This window comes from Balaenoptera acutorostrata, chromosome 6, assembly GCF_949987535.1.
Source record: "Balaenoptera acutorostrata chromosome 6, mBalAcu1.1, whole genome shotgun sequence".
Lineage (NCBI taxonomy): Eukaryota > Metazoa > Chordata > Mammalia > Artiodactyla > Balaenopteridae > Balaenoptera > Balaenoptera acutorostrata.
Genome location: NC_080069.1, coordinates 80,110,965 through 80,124,293, shown reverse-complemented (window position 1 = coordinate 80,124,293; position 13,329 = coordinate 80,110,965). Strand labels below are relative to the sequence as shown.

At 38.2% G+C, this 13,329-nt stretch overlaps 1 protein-coding gene across 2 annotated transcripts in view; it reads left to right on the top strand.

Moving 5' to 3' along the window:
• Positions 1–13,329, top strand: part of TRPM6 (transient receptor potential cation channel subfamily M member 6) — a 199,027-nt gene that overhangs the window by 73,345 nt on the left and 112,353 nt on the right. For both annotated transcript variants that reach the window (XM_057548608.1, XM_057548609.1), the window contains one exon: positions 6,224–6,401. In XM_057548608.1, the coding sequence (XP_057404591.1) occupies positions 6,224–6,401 (178 nt within the window). The remainder of the gene's footprint in view (positions 1–6,223; positions 6,402–13,329) is intronic.

The following is a 13,329-nucleotide window of genomic DNA, read 5'->3' as shown; positions in this document are numbered from 1 at the left end:
GTTTTCTCTGGGTATTTGCCCAGTAGTGGGATTGCTGGGTCATATGGTAATTCTATTTTTAGTTTTTTAAGGAACCTCCATACTGTTCTCCATAGTGGCTGTATCAATTTACATTCCCACCAACAGTGCAAGAGGGTTCCCTTTTCTCCACACCCTCTCCAGCATTTGTTGTTTCTAGATATTCTGATGATGCCCATTCTAACTGGTGTGAGGTGATACCTCATTATAGTTTAGATTTGCATTTCTCTAATAATTAGTGATGTTGAGCAGCTTTTCATGTGCTCCTTGGCCATCTGTATGTCTTCTTTGGAGGAATGTCTATTTAGGTTTTCTGCCCATTTTTTGATTGGGTTGTTTGTTTTTTTAATATTGAGCTGCATGAGCTGCTTGTATATTTTGGAGATTAATCCTTTGTCCATTGATTCATTTGCAAATATTTTCTCCCATTCTGAGGGTTGTCTTTTCATCTTGTTTGTAGTTTCCTTTGCTTTGCAAAAGCTTTTACGTTTCATTAGGTCCCATTTGTTTATTTTTGTTTTTATTTCCATTACTCTAGGAGGTGGATCAAAAAAAATCTTGCTGTGATTTATGTCAAAGAGTGTTCTTCCTGTGTTTTCCTCTAAGAGTTTTATACTGTCCAGTCTTACATTTCAGTCTCTAATCCATTTTGAGTTTATTTTTGGATATGGTGTTAGGGAGTGTTCTAATTTCATTCTTTTACATGTAGCTGTCCAGTTTTCTGAGCACCACTTATTGAAGAGACTGTGTTTTCTCCATTGTATATCCTTGCCTCCTTTCTCATAGATTAGTTGACCATAGGTGCATGGGTTTATCTCTGGGTTTTCTATGCTATTCCACTGATCTATATTTCTGTTTTTGTGCTAGTACCATACTGTCTTGATTATTATAGCTTTTAATATAGTCTGAAGTCAGGGAGTCTGATTCCTCCAACTCCAATTTTTTCCCTCAAGACTGCATTGGCTATTTGGGGTCTTTTGTGTCTCCATACAAATTTTAAGATTTTTTGTTCTAGTTCTGTAAAAAATGCCATTGGTAATTTGATAAGGATTGCACTGAATCTGTAGATTGCTTTGGGTAGTATAGTCATTTTCACAATATTGATTCTTCCAGTCCAAGAACATGGTATGTCTCTCCATCTGTTTGTATCATCTTTAATTTCTTTCATCAGTGTCTTATAGTTTTCTGCATACAGGTATTTTGTCTCCTTAGGTAGGTTTATTCCTACGTTTTTTATTCTTTTTTTGCAGTGGTAAATGGGAGTGTGTCCTTAATTTCTCTTTCAGATTTTTCATCATTAGTGTATAGGAATGCAAGAGATTCCTGTGCATTAATTTTGTATCCTGCAACTTTACCAAATTCATTGATTAGCTCTACTAGTTTTCTGGTGGCATCTTTAGGATTCTCTATGTATAGTATCATGTCCTCTGCAAACAGTGACAGTTTTTCTTCTTCTTTTCCAATTTGTATTCCTTTTATTTCTTTTTCTTCTCTGCTTGCCGTGGCTAGGACTTCCAAAACTATGTTGAATATGAGTGGCGAGAGTGAACATCCTTGTCTTGTTCCTGATCTTAGAGGAAATGGTTTCAGTTTTCCACCACTGTGGATGATGTTTGCTATGGGTTTGTCATATATGGCCTTTATTATGTTGAGGGAGGTTCCCTCTATGTCCACTTTCTGGAGAGCTTTTATCATAAATGGGTGTTGAATTTTGTCAAAAGCTTTTTCTGCATCTATTGAGATGATCATATGGTTTTTATTCTTCAATTTGTTAATACAGTGTATCATGTTGATTGATTTGAGTATATTGAAGAATCCTTGCATCCCTGGGATAAATCCCACTTGATCATGATGTATAATCCTTTTAATGTGTTGTTGGATTCTGTTTTCTGGTATTTTGTTGGGGATTATTGCATCTATATTCATCAGTGATATTGGTCTGTAATTTTCTTTTTTTGTAGTATCTTTTTCTGGTTTTGGCATCAGGGTGATGGTGGGCTCATAAAATGCGTTTTGGAGTGTTCCTTCCTCTGCAGTTTTTTGGAAGAGTTTGAGAAGGATGGGTGTTAGCTCTTCTCTAAATATTTGATAGAATTCACCTGAGAAGCCATCTGGTCCTGGACTTTTGTTTGTTGGAAGATTTTTAATCACAGTTTCAATTTCAGTGCTTGTGATTGGTCTGTTCATATTTTCTATTTCTTCCTGGTTCAGTCTTGGAAGGTTATACCTTTCTAAGAATTTGTCCATTTCTTCCAGGTTGTCCATTTTATTGGCATAGAGTTGCTTGTGGTAGTCTCTTAGGATGCTTTGTATTACTGCAGTGTCTGTTGTAACTTTTCCTTTTTCATTTCTAATTTTATTGATTTGAGTCCTCTCCCTCTTTTTCTTGATGAGTTTGGCTAATGGTTTATCAATTTTGTTTATCTTCTCAAAGAACCAGCTTTTAGTTTTATTGATCAATGCTACTGTTTTCTTTGTTTCTATTTCATTTATTTCTTCTCTGATCTTTATCATTTCCTTCCTTCTACTAAGTTTGGGTTTTGTTTGTTCTTCTTTCTCTAGGTTTTTTCCGTGTAAGGTTAGATTGTTTATTTGAGATTTTTCTTGTTTCTTGAGGTAGGCTTGTATAGCTATAAACTTCCCTCTTAGAACTGCTTTTGCTGCATCCCATAGGTTTTGGATCATCGTGTTTTCTTTGTCATTTGTCTCTAGGTATTTTTTGATTTCCTCTTTGATTTCTTCAGTGATCTCTTGGTTATTTAGTAACATATTGTTTAGCCTCCATGTGTTAGTGTTTTTTATGTTTTTTTCCCTGGAATTGATTTCTAATCTCATAGTGTTGTGGTCAGAAAACATGCTTTATATGAGCTAACTTTTCATTAAATTTACTGAGGCTTGATTTGTGACCCAAGATGTGATCTATCCTGGAGGATGTTCCATGTGCACTTGAAAAGAAAGTGTAATCTGCTGTTTTTGGATGGAATGTCCTATAAATATAAATTAAATCTATCTGGTCTGTTGTGTCATGTAAAGCTTGTGTTTCCTTATTAATTTTCTGCTTGGATGATCTGTCCATTGGTGTGAGTGAGGCGTTAAAGTCCCCCGCTATTGTTGTGTTACTGTCGATTTCCTCTTTTAGCGCTGTTAGCAGTTGCCTTATGTATTGAGGTGTCCTGTGTTGGGTGCATATATATTTATAATTGTTATATCTTCTTCCTGGATTAATCCCTTGATCATTATGCAGTGTCCTTCCTTGTCTCTTGTAACATTCTTTATTTTAAAGTCTATTTTATCTGATATGACTATTGCTACTCCAGCTTTCTTTTGATTTCCATTTCCATGGAATATCTTATTCCATCCCCTCACTTTCAGTCTGTATGTGTCCCTAGGTCTGAAGTGGGTCTCTTGTAGACAGCATACATATGGGTTTTGTTTTTATATCCATTCAGTGAGCCTGTATCTTTTGGTTGGAGCTTTTTTTTTTTTTTTTTTTTAAATTAATTAATTAATTAATTTATTTTTGGCTGTGTTGGGTCTTCGTTTTTTCTATGTGAGGGCTTCCTCTAGTTGCGGCGAGCTGGGGCCACTCTTCATCGCGGTGCGCGGGCCTCTCACTGTCGCGGCCTCTCTTGTTGCGGAGCACAGGCTCCAGACGCGCAGGCTCAGTAGTTGTGGCTCACGGGCCTAGTTGCTCTGCGGCATGTGGGATCTTCCCAGACCAGGGCTCGAACCCGTGTCCCCTGCATTGGCAGGCAGATTCCCAACCACTGCGCCACCAGGGAAGCCCGGTTGGAGCTTTTAATCCATTCACGTTTAAGGTACTTATCAATACGTATGTTCCTATTTCCATTTTCTTAATTGTTATGGGTTTGTTTTTGTAGGTCCTTTTCTTCTCTTGTGTTTCCCACTTACAGAAGTTCCTTTAGCATTTGTTGTAAAGCTGGTTTGGTGGTGCTGAATTCTCTTAGCTTTTGCTTGTCTGTAAAGCTTTTGATTTCTCCGTTCAATCTGAATGAGATCCTTGCCGGGTAGAGTAATCTTGGTTGTAGGTTCTTCCCTTTCATCACTTTAAATATATCATGCCACTTCCTTCTGGCTTGTAGAGTTTCTGCTGAGAAGTCAGCTGTTAACCTTGTGGGAGTTCCCTTGTATGTAATTTGTCGTTTTTCCCTTGTTGCTTTCAATAATTTTTCTTTGTCTTTAATTTTTGTCAATTTGATTACTATGTGTCTCGGCGTGTTTCTCCTTGGGTTTATCCTTTATGGGACTCTCTGCGCTTCCTGGACTTGGTTGGCTATTTCCTTTCCCATGTTAGGGAAGTTTTCGACTATAATCTCTTCAAATATTTTCTTGGGTCCTTTTTCTCTCTCTTCTCCTCCTATGACCCCTAATGTGAATGTTGTTGTATTTAATGTTGTTCCAGAGGTCTCTTAGGCTGTCTTCATTTCTTTTCATTCTTTTATCTTTATTCTGTTCCACGGCAGTGAATTCCACCATTCTGTCTTCCAGGTCACTTATCTGTTCTTCTGCCTCAGTTATTCTGCTATTGATTCCTTCTAGTGTATTTTTCATTTCAGTTTTTGTATTGTTCATCTCTGTTTGTTTGTTCTTTAATTCATCTAGGTCTTTGTTAAACATTTCTTGTATCTTCTCGATCTTTGCCTCCATTCTTTTTCCGAGGTCCTGGATCATGTTCACTATCATTATTCTGAATTCTTTTTCTGGAAGGTTGCCTATCTCCACTTCATTTAGTTGTTTTTCTGGGGTTTTATCTTGTTTCTTCATCTGGTACATAGCCCTCTGCCTTTTCATCTTGTCTATCTCTATGTGAATGCGGTTGTTGTTCCACAGGCTGCAGGACTGTAGTTCTTCTTCATTCTGCTGTTTGCCCTCTGGTGGATGAGGCTATCTAAGAGGCTTGTGCAAGTTTCCTGATGGGAGGGACTGGCGGTGGGTAGAGCTGGGTGTTGCTCTGGTGGGCAGAGTTCAGTAAAACTTTAATCTGCTTGTCTGCTCATGGGTGGGGCTGGGTTCCCTCCCTGTTGGTAAACAATCAAACAGGCCTGAGGTGACCCAACACTGGAGCCTACCTGGCTCTTTGGGGGAGCTAATAGCAGACTCTGGGAGGGCTCACGCCAAGGAGTACTTCCTAGAACTTCTGCTCCCAGTGTCCTTCTCCTCACGGTGAGCCACAACCACCCCCCGCCTCTGCAGGAGACCCTCCAACGCTAGCAGATAGGTCTGGTTCTGTCTCCTATGGGGTCACTGCTCCTTCCCCTGGATCCTGATGCGCACACTACTTTGTGTGTGCCCTCCAAGAGTGGAGTCTCTGTTTCCCCCAGTCCTGTCGAAGTCCTGCAGTCAAATACCGCTAGCCTTGAAAGTCTGATTCTCTAGGAATTCCTTCTTACGTTGCCAGACCCCAAGTTTGGGAAGCCTGATGTGGGGCTCTGAACCTTCACTCCAGTGGGTGGACTTCTGTGGTATAAGTGTTCTCCAGTTTGTGAGTCACCCATCCAGCAGTTACGGGATTTGATTTTATTGTGACTGCGCCCCTCCTACCATCTCATTGTGGCTTCTCCTTTGTCTTTGGATGTGTGGTATCTTTTTTGGTGAGTTCCAGTGTCTTCCTGTCAATGATTGTTCACAAGATTATTTTTCAAAAATAGTTTTTGAGGTATAATTGACATAAACTGCACATATTTAAAATATACAATTTGATGTTTGTTTTTGTTTTCTTTACTATTTTAATCATTTTTAAGAGTACAGTTCAGTAGCGTTAAGTATATCCACATTGTTGTGTTATGGATCTCCAGAACTTTTTATCTTGCAAAATTGAATCTGTATACTACATTTTGTTCATACATTCATCTATTGATGAATACATGGGTTGCTTCTACCTCTTGGCTCTTGTGAATAACGCTGCTATGAACATGGGTGTGTAAGTGATTTTTAGTGTTTTCTTGAAACATCCCAAAAATGATTCTAATGTGTAGCCAAGGGAGAGAACCAGTGAGAATGTTTTTAAACTTAGAAAACAACCCAGTGTTGGAAATCAAATATAAATCTCAGTGTGAAGTTTTAAAAATTGTTCATATATGTTATCTATACATTACCCTAGGAACATGTAGAAACATTACATCTATTTTCTATTCTGAAATTGTGTGTTTTCTCTTTTGAAATTGGTATTCATCCCAAATTTAAGGTGTTACTGTGGGCGATTGATTAGAGACCATTATGGGATAGATTATGCCTGGACCATCTCAGCTGCCAACAGTAGTGAAAATGAACAATGGTCTGTTGAAAAGCACACAACGAAAAGCTCTACAGATACCTTTGGCACGATTAACTTCCAAGATGGAGAGCACACCCACCACTCTAAGGTTTGCTAATAACCTACATTATTTTGCTGTTTTTTGTTTTTTGTTTTTAATATCTTTATTTGAGTATATTTGCTTTACAATGGTGTGTTAGTTTCTGCTTTATAACAAAGTAAATCAACTATACATATACATATATCCTCATATCTCTACCCTCTTGCGTCTCCCTCCCACCCTCCCTATCCCACCCCTCTAGATGGTCACAAAGTACCGAGCTGATCTCCCTGTGCTATTCAGCTGCTTCCCACTAGCTATCTATTTTACATTTGGTAGTGTATATATGTCCATGCCACTCTTTCACTTCGTCTCAGCTTACCCTTCCCCCTCCCTGTGTCCTCAGGTCCATTCTCTACATCCACGTCTTTATTCCTGTCCGGCCCACAGGTTCTTCAGAAATATATATATATATTTTTTTTTAGATTCTATATATATGTGTTAGCATACGGTATTTGTTTTTCTCTTTCTGACTTACTTCACTCTGTATGACAGACTCTAGGTCCATCCACCTCACTACAAATAATTCAGTTTTGTTTCTTTTTATGGCAGAGTAATATTCCACTGTATATATGTGTCACATCTTCTTTATCCATTCATCTGTCAATGGACACTTAGGTTGCTTCCCTGTTCTGGCTATTGTAAATAGAGCTGCAATGAACATTGTGGTACATGACTCTTTATGAATTATGGTTTTCTCAGGGTATATGCCCAGTAGTGGGATTGCTGGGTCATATGGTAGTTCTATTTTTAGTTTTTTAAGGAACCTCCATACTGTTCTCCATAGTGGCTGTATCAATTTACATTCCCACCAACAGTGCAAGAGGGTTCGCTTTTCTCCACACCCTCTCCAGGATTTATTGTTTGTAAATTTTTTGATGATGGTCATTCTAACTGGTGTGAGGTGATACCTCATTGTAGTTTTGATTTGCATTTCTCTAATGATTAGCGATGTTGAGCATCCTTTCATATGTTTGTTGGCAATCTGTATATCTTCTTTGGAGAAATATCTATTTAGGTCTTCTACTCATTTTTGGATTGGGTTGTTTTTTTGATATTGAGCTGCATGAGCTGCTTGTATATTTTGGAGATTAATCCTTTGTCAGTTGCTTCATTTGCAAATATTTTCTCCCATACTGAGGGTTGTCTTTTCGTCTTGTTTATGGTTTCCTTTCCTGTGCAAAAGCTTTTAAGTTTCATTAGGTGTCATTTGTTTATTTTTGTTTTTATTTGCATTTCTCTAGGAAGTGGGTCAATAGGATCTTGCTGTGATTTATGTCAAAGTGTTCTGCCAGTGTTTTCCTCTAAGAGTTTTATAGAGTCTGGTGTTACATTTAGGTCTTTAATCCATTTTGAGTTTAATTTTGTATATGGTGTTAGGGAGTGTTCTAATTTCATTATTTTACATGTAGCTGTCCAGTTTTCCCAGCACCACTTATTGAAGAGGGTGTCTTTTCTCCATTGTATATTCTTGCCTCCTTTATCAAAAATAAGGTGACCATATGTGCGTGGGTTTATCTCTGGGCTTTGTATCCCTTTCCATTGATCTATATTTCTGTTTTTGTGACAGTACAATACTGTCTTGATTACTGTAGCTTTGTAGTATAATCTGAAGTCTGGGAGCCTGATTCCTCCAGCTCCGTTTTCCTTTCTCAAGATTGCTTTGGCTTTTCGGGGTTTTTGTGTTTCCACACAAATTGTGAAATTTTTTGTTCTGTTTCTGTTAAAAATGCCATTGGTAGTTTGATAGGGACTGCACTGAATCTGTAGATTGCTTTGGGTAGTATAGTCATTTTCACAATGTTAATTCTTCCAAGCCAAGAACATGGGATATCTCTCCACCTGTTTGTATCATCTTTAATTTCTTTCATCAGTGTCTTATAGTTTTCTGCATACAGGTCTTTTGTCTCCTTAGGTAGGTTTATTCCTAGGTATTTTATTCTTTTTGTTGCAATGGTAAATGGGCATGTTTCCTTAATTTCTCTTCCAGATTTTTTCATCATTAGTGTATAGGAATGCAAGAGATTTCTTTGTATCCTGCTACTTTACCAAATTCATTGATTAGCTCTAGTGGCTTTCTGGTAGCTTCTTTAGCATTCTCTATTTATAGTATCTTGTCATCTGCAAACAGTGACAGCTTTTCCTCTTTTCTGATTTGGATTCCTTTTCTTTCTTTTTCTTCTCTGATTGCAATGGCTAAAACTTCCAACAGTATGTTGAATAATAGTGGTGGGAGTGGACAACCTTGTCTTATTCCTGATGTTAGAGGAAATGGTTTCAGTTTTTCATCATTGAGAACAATGTTGGCTATGGGTTTGTCATATATGGCCTCTGTTATGTTGAGGTAAGTTCCCTCTGTGCCTACTTTCTGGAGGGTTTTTATTTTAAATGGGTGTTGAATTTTGTTGAAAGCTTTTTCTGCATCTATTGAGATGATCATATATTTTTTCTCCTTCAATTTGTTAATATGGTGTATTGCATTGATTGATTTGCGTATATTGAAGAATTCTTGCCTTCCTGGGATAAATCCCCCTTGATCATGTTGTATGATCCTTTTAATGTGCTGTTGGATTCTGTTTGCTAGTATTTTGTTGAGGATTTTTGCACCATTGTTCATCAGTGATATTGGCCTGTAGTTTTCTGTCTTTGTGACATCTTTGTCTGGTTTTGGTATCAGAGTGATGGTGGCCTTGTAGAATGAGTATGGTTGTGTTCCTCCCTCTGGTATATTTTGGAAGAGTTTGAGAAGGATAGGTGTTAGCTTTTCTCTAAATGTTTCATAGAATTCACCTGTGAAGCCATCTGGTCCTGGTCTTTTGTTTGTTGGAAGATTTTTAATCACAGTCTCAATTTCAGTGCTTGTGATTGTTCTGTTTATATTTTCTATTTCTTCCTGGTTCAGTCTTGGAAAGTTGTGCTTTTTTAAGAATTTGTCCATTTTATTGGCATATAGTTGCTTGTAGTAATCTCTCATGCTCCTTTGTATTTCTGCAGTGTCCATTGTTACTTCTCCTTTTTCATTTCTAATTCTGTCGATTTGAGTCTTTTCCCTTTTTTTCTCGATGAGTCTGGCTAATGGTTTATCAATTTTGTTTATCTTCTCAAAGAACCAGCTTTTAGTTTTATTGATCTTTGCTATCATTTACTTCATTTCTTTTTCATTTATTTCTGATCTGATCTTTATGATTCCTTTCCTTCTGCTAACTTTGGGGTTGTTTTTTTTTTTCATCTTTCTCTAATTGCTTTAGGTTTAAGGTTAGGTTGTTTATTTGAGATAATTTGTTTCTTAAGGTAGGTTTGTATTGCTATAAAGTTCCCTCTTAGAACTGCTTTTGCTGCATCCCATAGGTTTTGGGTCATCATGTTTTCACTGTCATTTGTTTCTAGGTATTTTTTGATTTCCTCTTTGATTTCTTCAGTGATCTCTTGGTTATTTACTAGTGTATTGTTTAGCCTCCATGTGCTTGTATTTCTTACAGATTTTTTCCTGTAATTGATATCTAGTCTCATAGCATTGTGGTCGGAAAAGATACTTTATATGATTTTAATTTTCTTAGATTTACCAAGGCTTGATTTGTGACCCAAGATATGATCTATCCTGGAGAATGTTCCATGAGCACTTGAGATTAAAGTGTATTTTGTTGTTTTTGGATGGAATTTCCTATAAATATCAATTAAGTCCATGTTGTTTAATGTATCTTTTTTTTTAATTTTTTTAAAAAATTTTATTTATTTATTTATTTATTTATGGCTGTGTTGGGTCTTCGCTTCTGCGCGAGGGCTTTCCCCAGTTGCGGCAAGTGGGGGCCACTCTTCATCGCGGTGCGTGGGCCTCTCACTATCGCGGCCTCTCTTGTTGCCGAGCACAGGCTCCAGACGCGTAGGCTCAGTAGTTGTGGCTCACGGGCCTAGTTGCTCCACAGCATGTGGGATCTTCCCAGACCAGGGCTCGAACCCGTGTCCCCTGCATTGGCAGGCAGACTCTTAACCACTGCGCCACCAGGGAAGCCCTTAATGTATCTTTTAAAGCTTGTGTTTCTTTATTTATTTTCATTTTGGATGATCTGTCCATTGGTGAAAGTGGGGTGTTAAAGTCCCCTACTATGATTGTGTTACTGTCGATTTCCCCTTTTATAGCTGTTAGCATTCACCTACGTATTAATGTGCTCCTATGTTGGGTGTATAAATATTTACAATTGTTATATCTTCTTCTTGGATTGATCCATTGATCATTATGTAGTGTCCTTCTTTGTCTCTTATAGTAGTCTTTATTTTAAAGTCTATTTTGTCTGATGAGAGAATTTGCTACTCCAGCTTTCTTTTGATTTCCATTTGCCTGGAATATCTTTTTCCATCCTGTCACTTTCAGTCTGTATGTGTCCCTAGGTCTGAAGTGGGTCTTTTGTAGATAGCATATATACGGGTCTTGTTTTTGTATCCATTCATCCATTCTGTGTCTTTTTGTTGGAGCCTTTAATCCATTTACAGTTAAGGTAGTTATCGCTATGTATGTTCCTGTTACCATTTTCTAAATTGTTTTGGGTTTGTCATTGTAGGTCTTTTCCTTCTCTTGTTTTTCCTGCCTAGAGAAATTCCTTTAGCATTTGTTGTAAAGCTGGTTTGGTGGTGCTGAATTCTGTTAGCTTTTGCTTGTCTGTAAAGGTTTTAATTTCTCCATCAAATCTGAATGAGATCCTTGCTGGGTAGAGTAATCTTGGTTGTAGGTTTTTCCTTTTCATCACTTTAAATATGTCCTGCCACTCCCTTCTGGCTTGCAGAGTTTATCCTGAAAGATCAGCTGTTAACCTTATGGGGATTTCCTTGTGTGTTATTTGTTGTTTTTCCCGTGCTGCTTTTAATGTTTTTGTTTGTATTTAATTTTTGATAGTTTGATTAATTTGTGTCTTGGCATGTTTCCCTTTGGGTTTATCCTGTATGGGACTCTCTGTGCTTCCTGGACTTAATTGACTCTTTCTTTTTCTATATTAGGGAAGTTTTCAACTATAATCTCTTCAAATATTTTCTCAGTCCCTTTCTTTTTCTCTTCTGGAACCCCTATAATTTGAACGTTGGTGAGTTTAATGTTGTCTCAGAAGTCTCTGAGACTGTCCTCAATTCTTTTCATTCTTTTTTGTTTATTCTGCTCTGTGGTAGTTATTTCCACTATTTTATCTTCCAGGTCACTTATCCGTTCTTATACCTCAGTTATTTTGCTGTTGATTCCTTCTAGAGAATTTTTAATTTCATTTATTGTGTTGTTAATCATTTTTTGTTTGCTCTCTAGTTCTTCTAGGTCCTTGTTAAACGTTTCTTGTATTTTCTCCATTCTACTTCCAAGATTTGGGATCCTCTTTACTATCATTACTCTGTATTCTTTTTCAGTTAGACTGCCTATTTCCTCTTCATTTGTGTGGTCTGGTGGGTTTTTACCTTGCTCCGTCGTCTGCTGTGTGTTTCTCTGTCTTCTCATTTTGCTTAACTTACTGTGTTTGGGGTCACCTTTTTACAGGCTGTAGGTTCATAGTTCCTATTGTTTTTGGTGTCTGCCCGCAGTGGCTAAGGTTGGGTCAGTGGGTTGTGTAGGGTTCCTGGTGGAGGGCACTGGTGCCTGTGTTCTGGTGGATGAGGCTGGGTCTTGTCTTTCTGGTGGGCAAGTCTGCATCCAGTGGTGTCTTTTGGGGTGTCTGCGACTTTATTATGATTTTAGGCAGCGTCTCTGCTAATGGGTGGGGTTGTGTTCCTGTCTTGTTAGTTTTTTCACATAGGGTGTCCAACACTGTAGCTTGCTGGTTGTCGAGTGGAGCTGGGTCTTAGCGTTGAGATGCAGATCTCTGGGAGAGCTTTCTCCTTTTGATATTACATGGAGCTGGGAGGTCTCTGGTGGACCAATGTCCTGAACTCAGCCCTCCCACCTCAGAGGGCCAGGCCTGACATCCAGCCCGAGCCCAAAGACCCTGTCAGCCACACCGCTCAGAAGTAAAGGGAGAAAGAAAGAAATAAAGAAAAAAAATAGAATAAAGTTTTTAAAATAAAAAATAAAAAAAATATATTTAAAATGAAAAAAGTTAAAAGTAATAAAAAAAAGAACAAAAGAAAGAAGACAGCAACCAAACCAAGAAGCAAATCCACCAATGGTAACCAGCGCTAAAAACTATACTAAAGGGCTTCCCTGGTGGCGCAGTGGTTAAGAATCCACCTGCCAATGCAAGGGACATGTGTTTGAACCCTGGTCCAGGAAGATCCCACATGCCACAGAGCAACTAAGCCTGTGCACCACAACTACTGAGCCTGCGCCCTAGAGCCCATGAGCCACAACCACTGAGCCCGCATGCCACAACTACTGCAGCCTGTGCGCCTAGAGCCCATGCTCCACAACAAGAGAAGCCAACGCAATGAGAAGTCCGCACACCGCAACAAAGAGTAGCCCCCGCTGGCCGCAACTAGAGAAAGCCTGCATGCAGCAACGAACACCCAAGGCAGCCAAAACTAAAGAAAAAAAGAAAAAAAAACTACTAAAAAAAAAAATAAAAATGGACAGACAGAACCCTAGGACAAATGGTAAAAGCAAAGCTATACAGACAAAATCACACAAAGAAGCATACACATACACACTCACAGAAAAAGGAAAAAAAAAATATATCTATATATATATATAAAAAAGGAAGCAAGCAGCCAAATCAATAAACAAATCTACCATTGATAATAAATGCTAAATACTAAACTAAGATAAACATAAAACCAAAAACAAATTAGATGCAGAAAGCAAATCCCAAGTCTATAGTTGCTCCCAAAGTCCACCACCTCAATTTTGGGATGATTTGCTGTCTATTCAGGTATTCCACAGATGCAGGTGCATCAAGTTGATTTTGGAGATTTAATCCACTGCTCCTGAGGCTGCTGGGAGAGATTTCCCTTTCTCTTCTTTGTTTGCACAGCT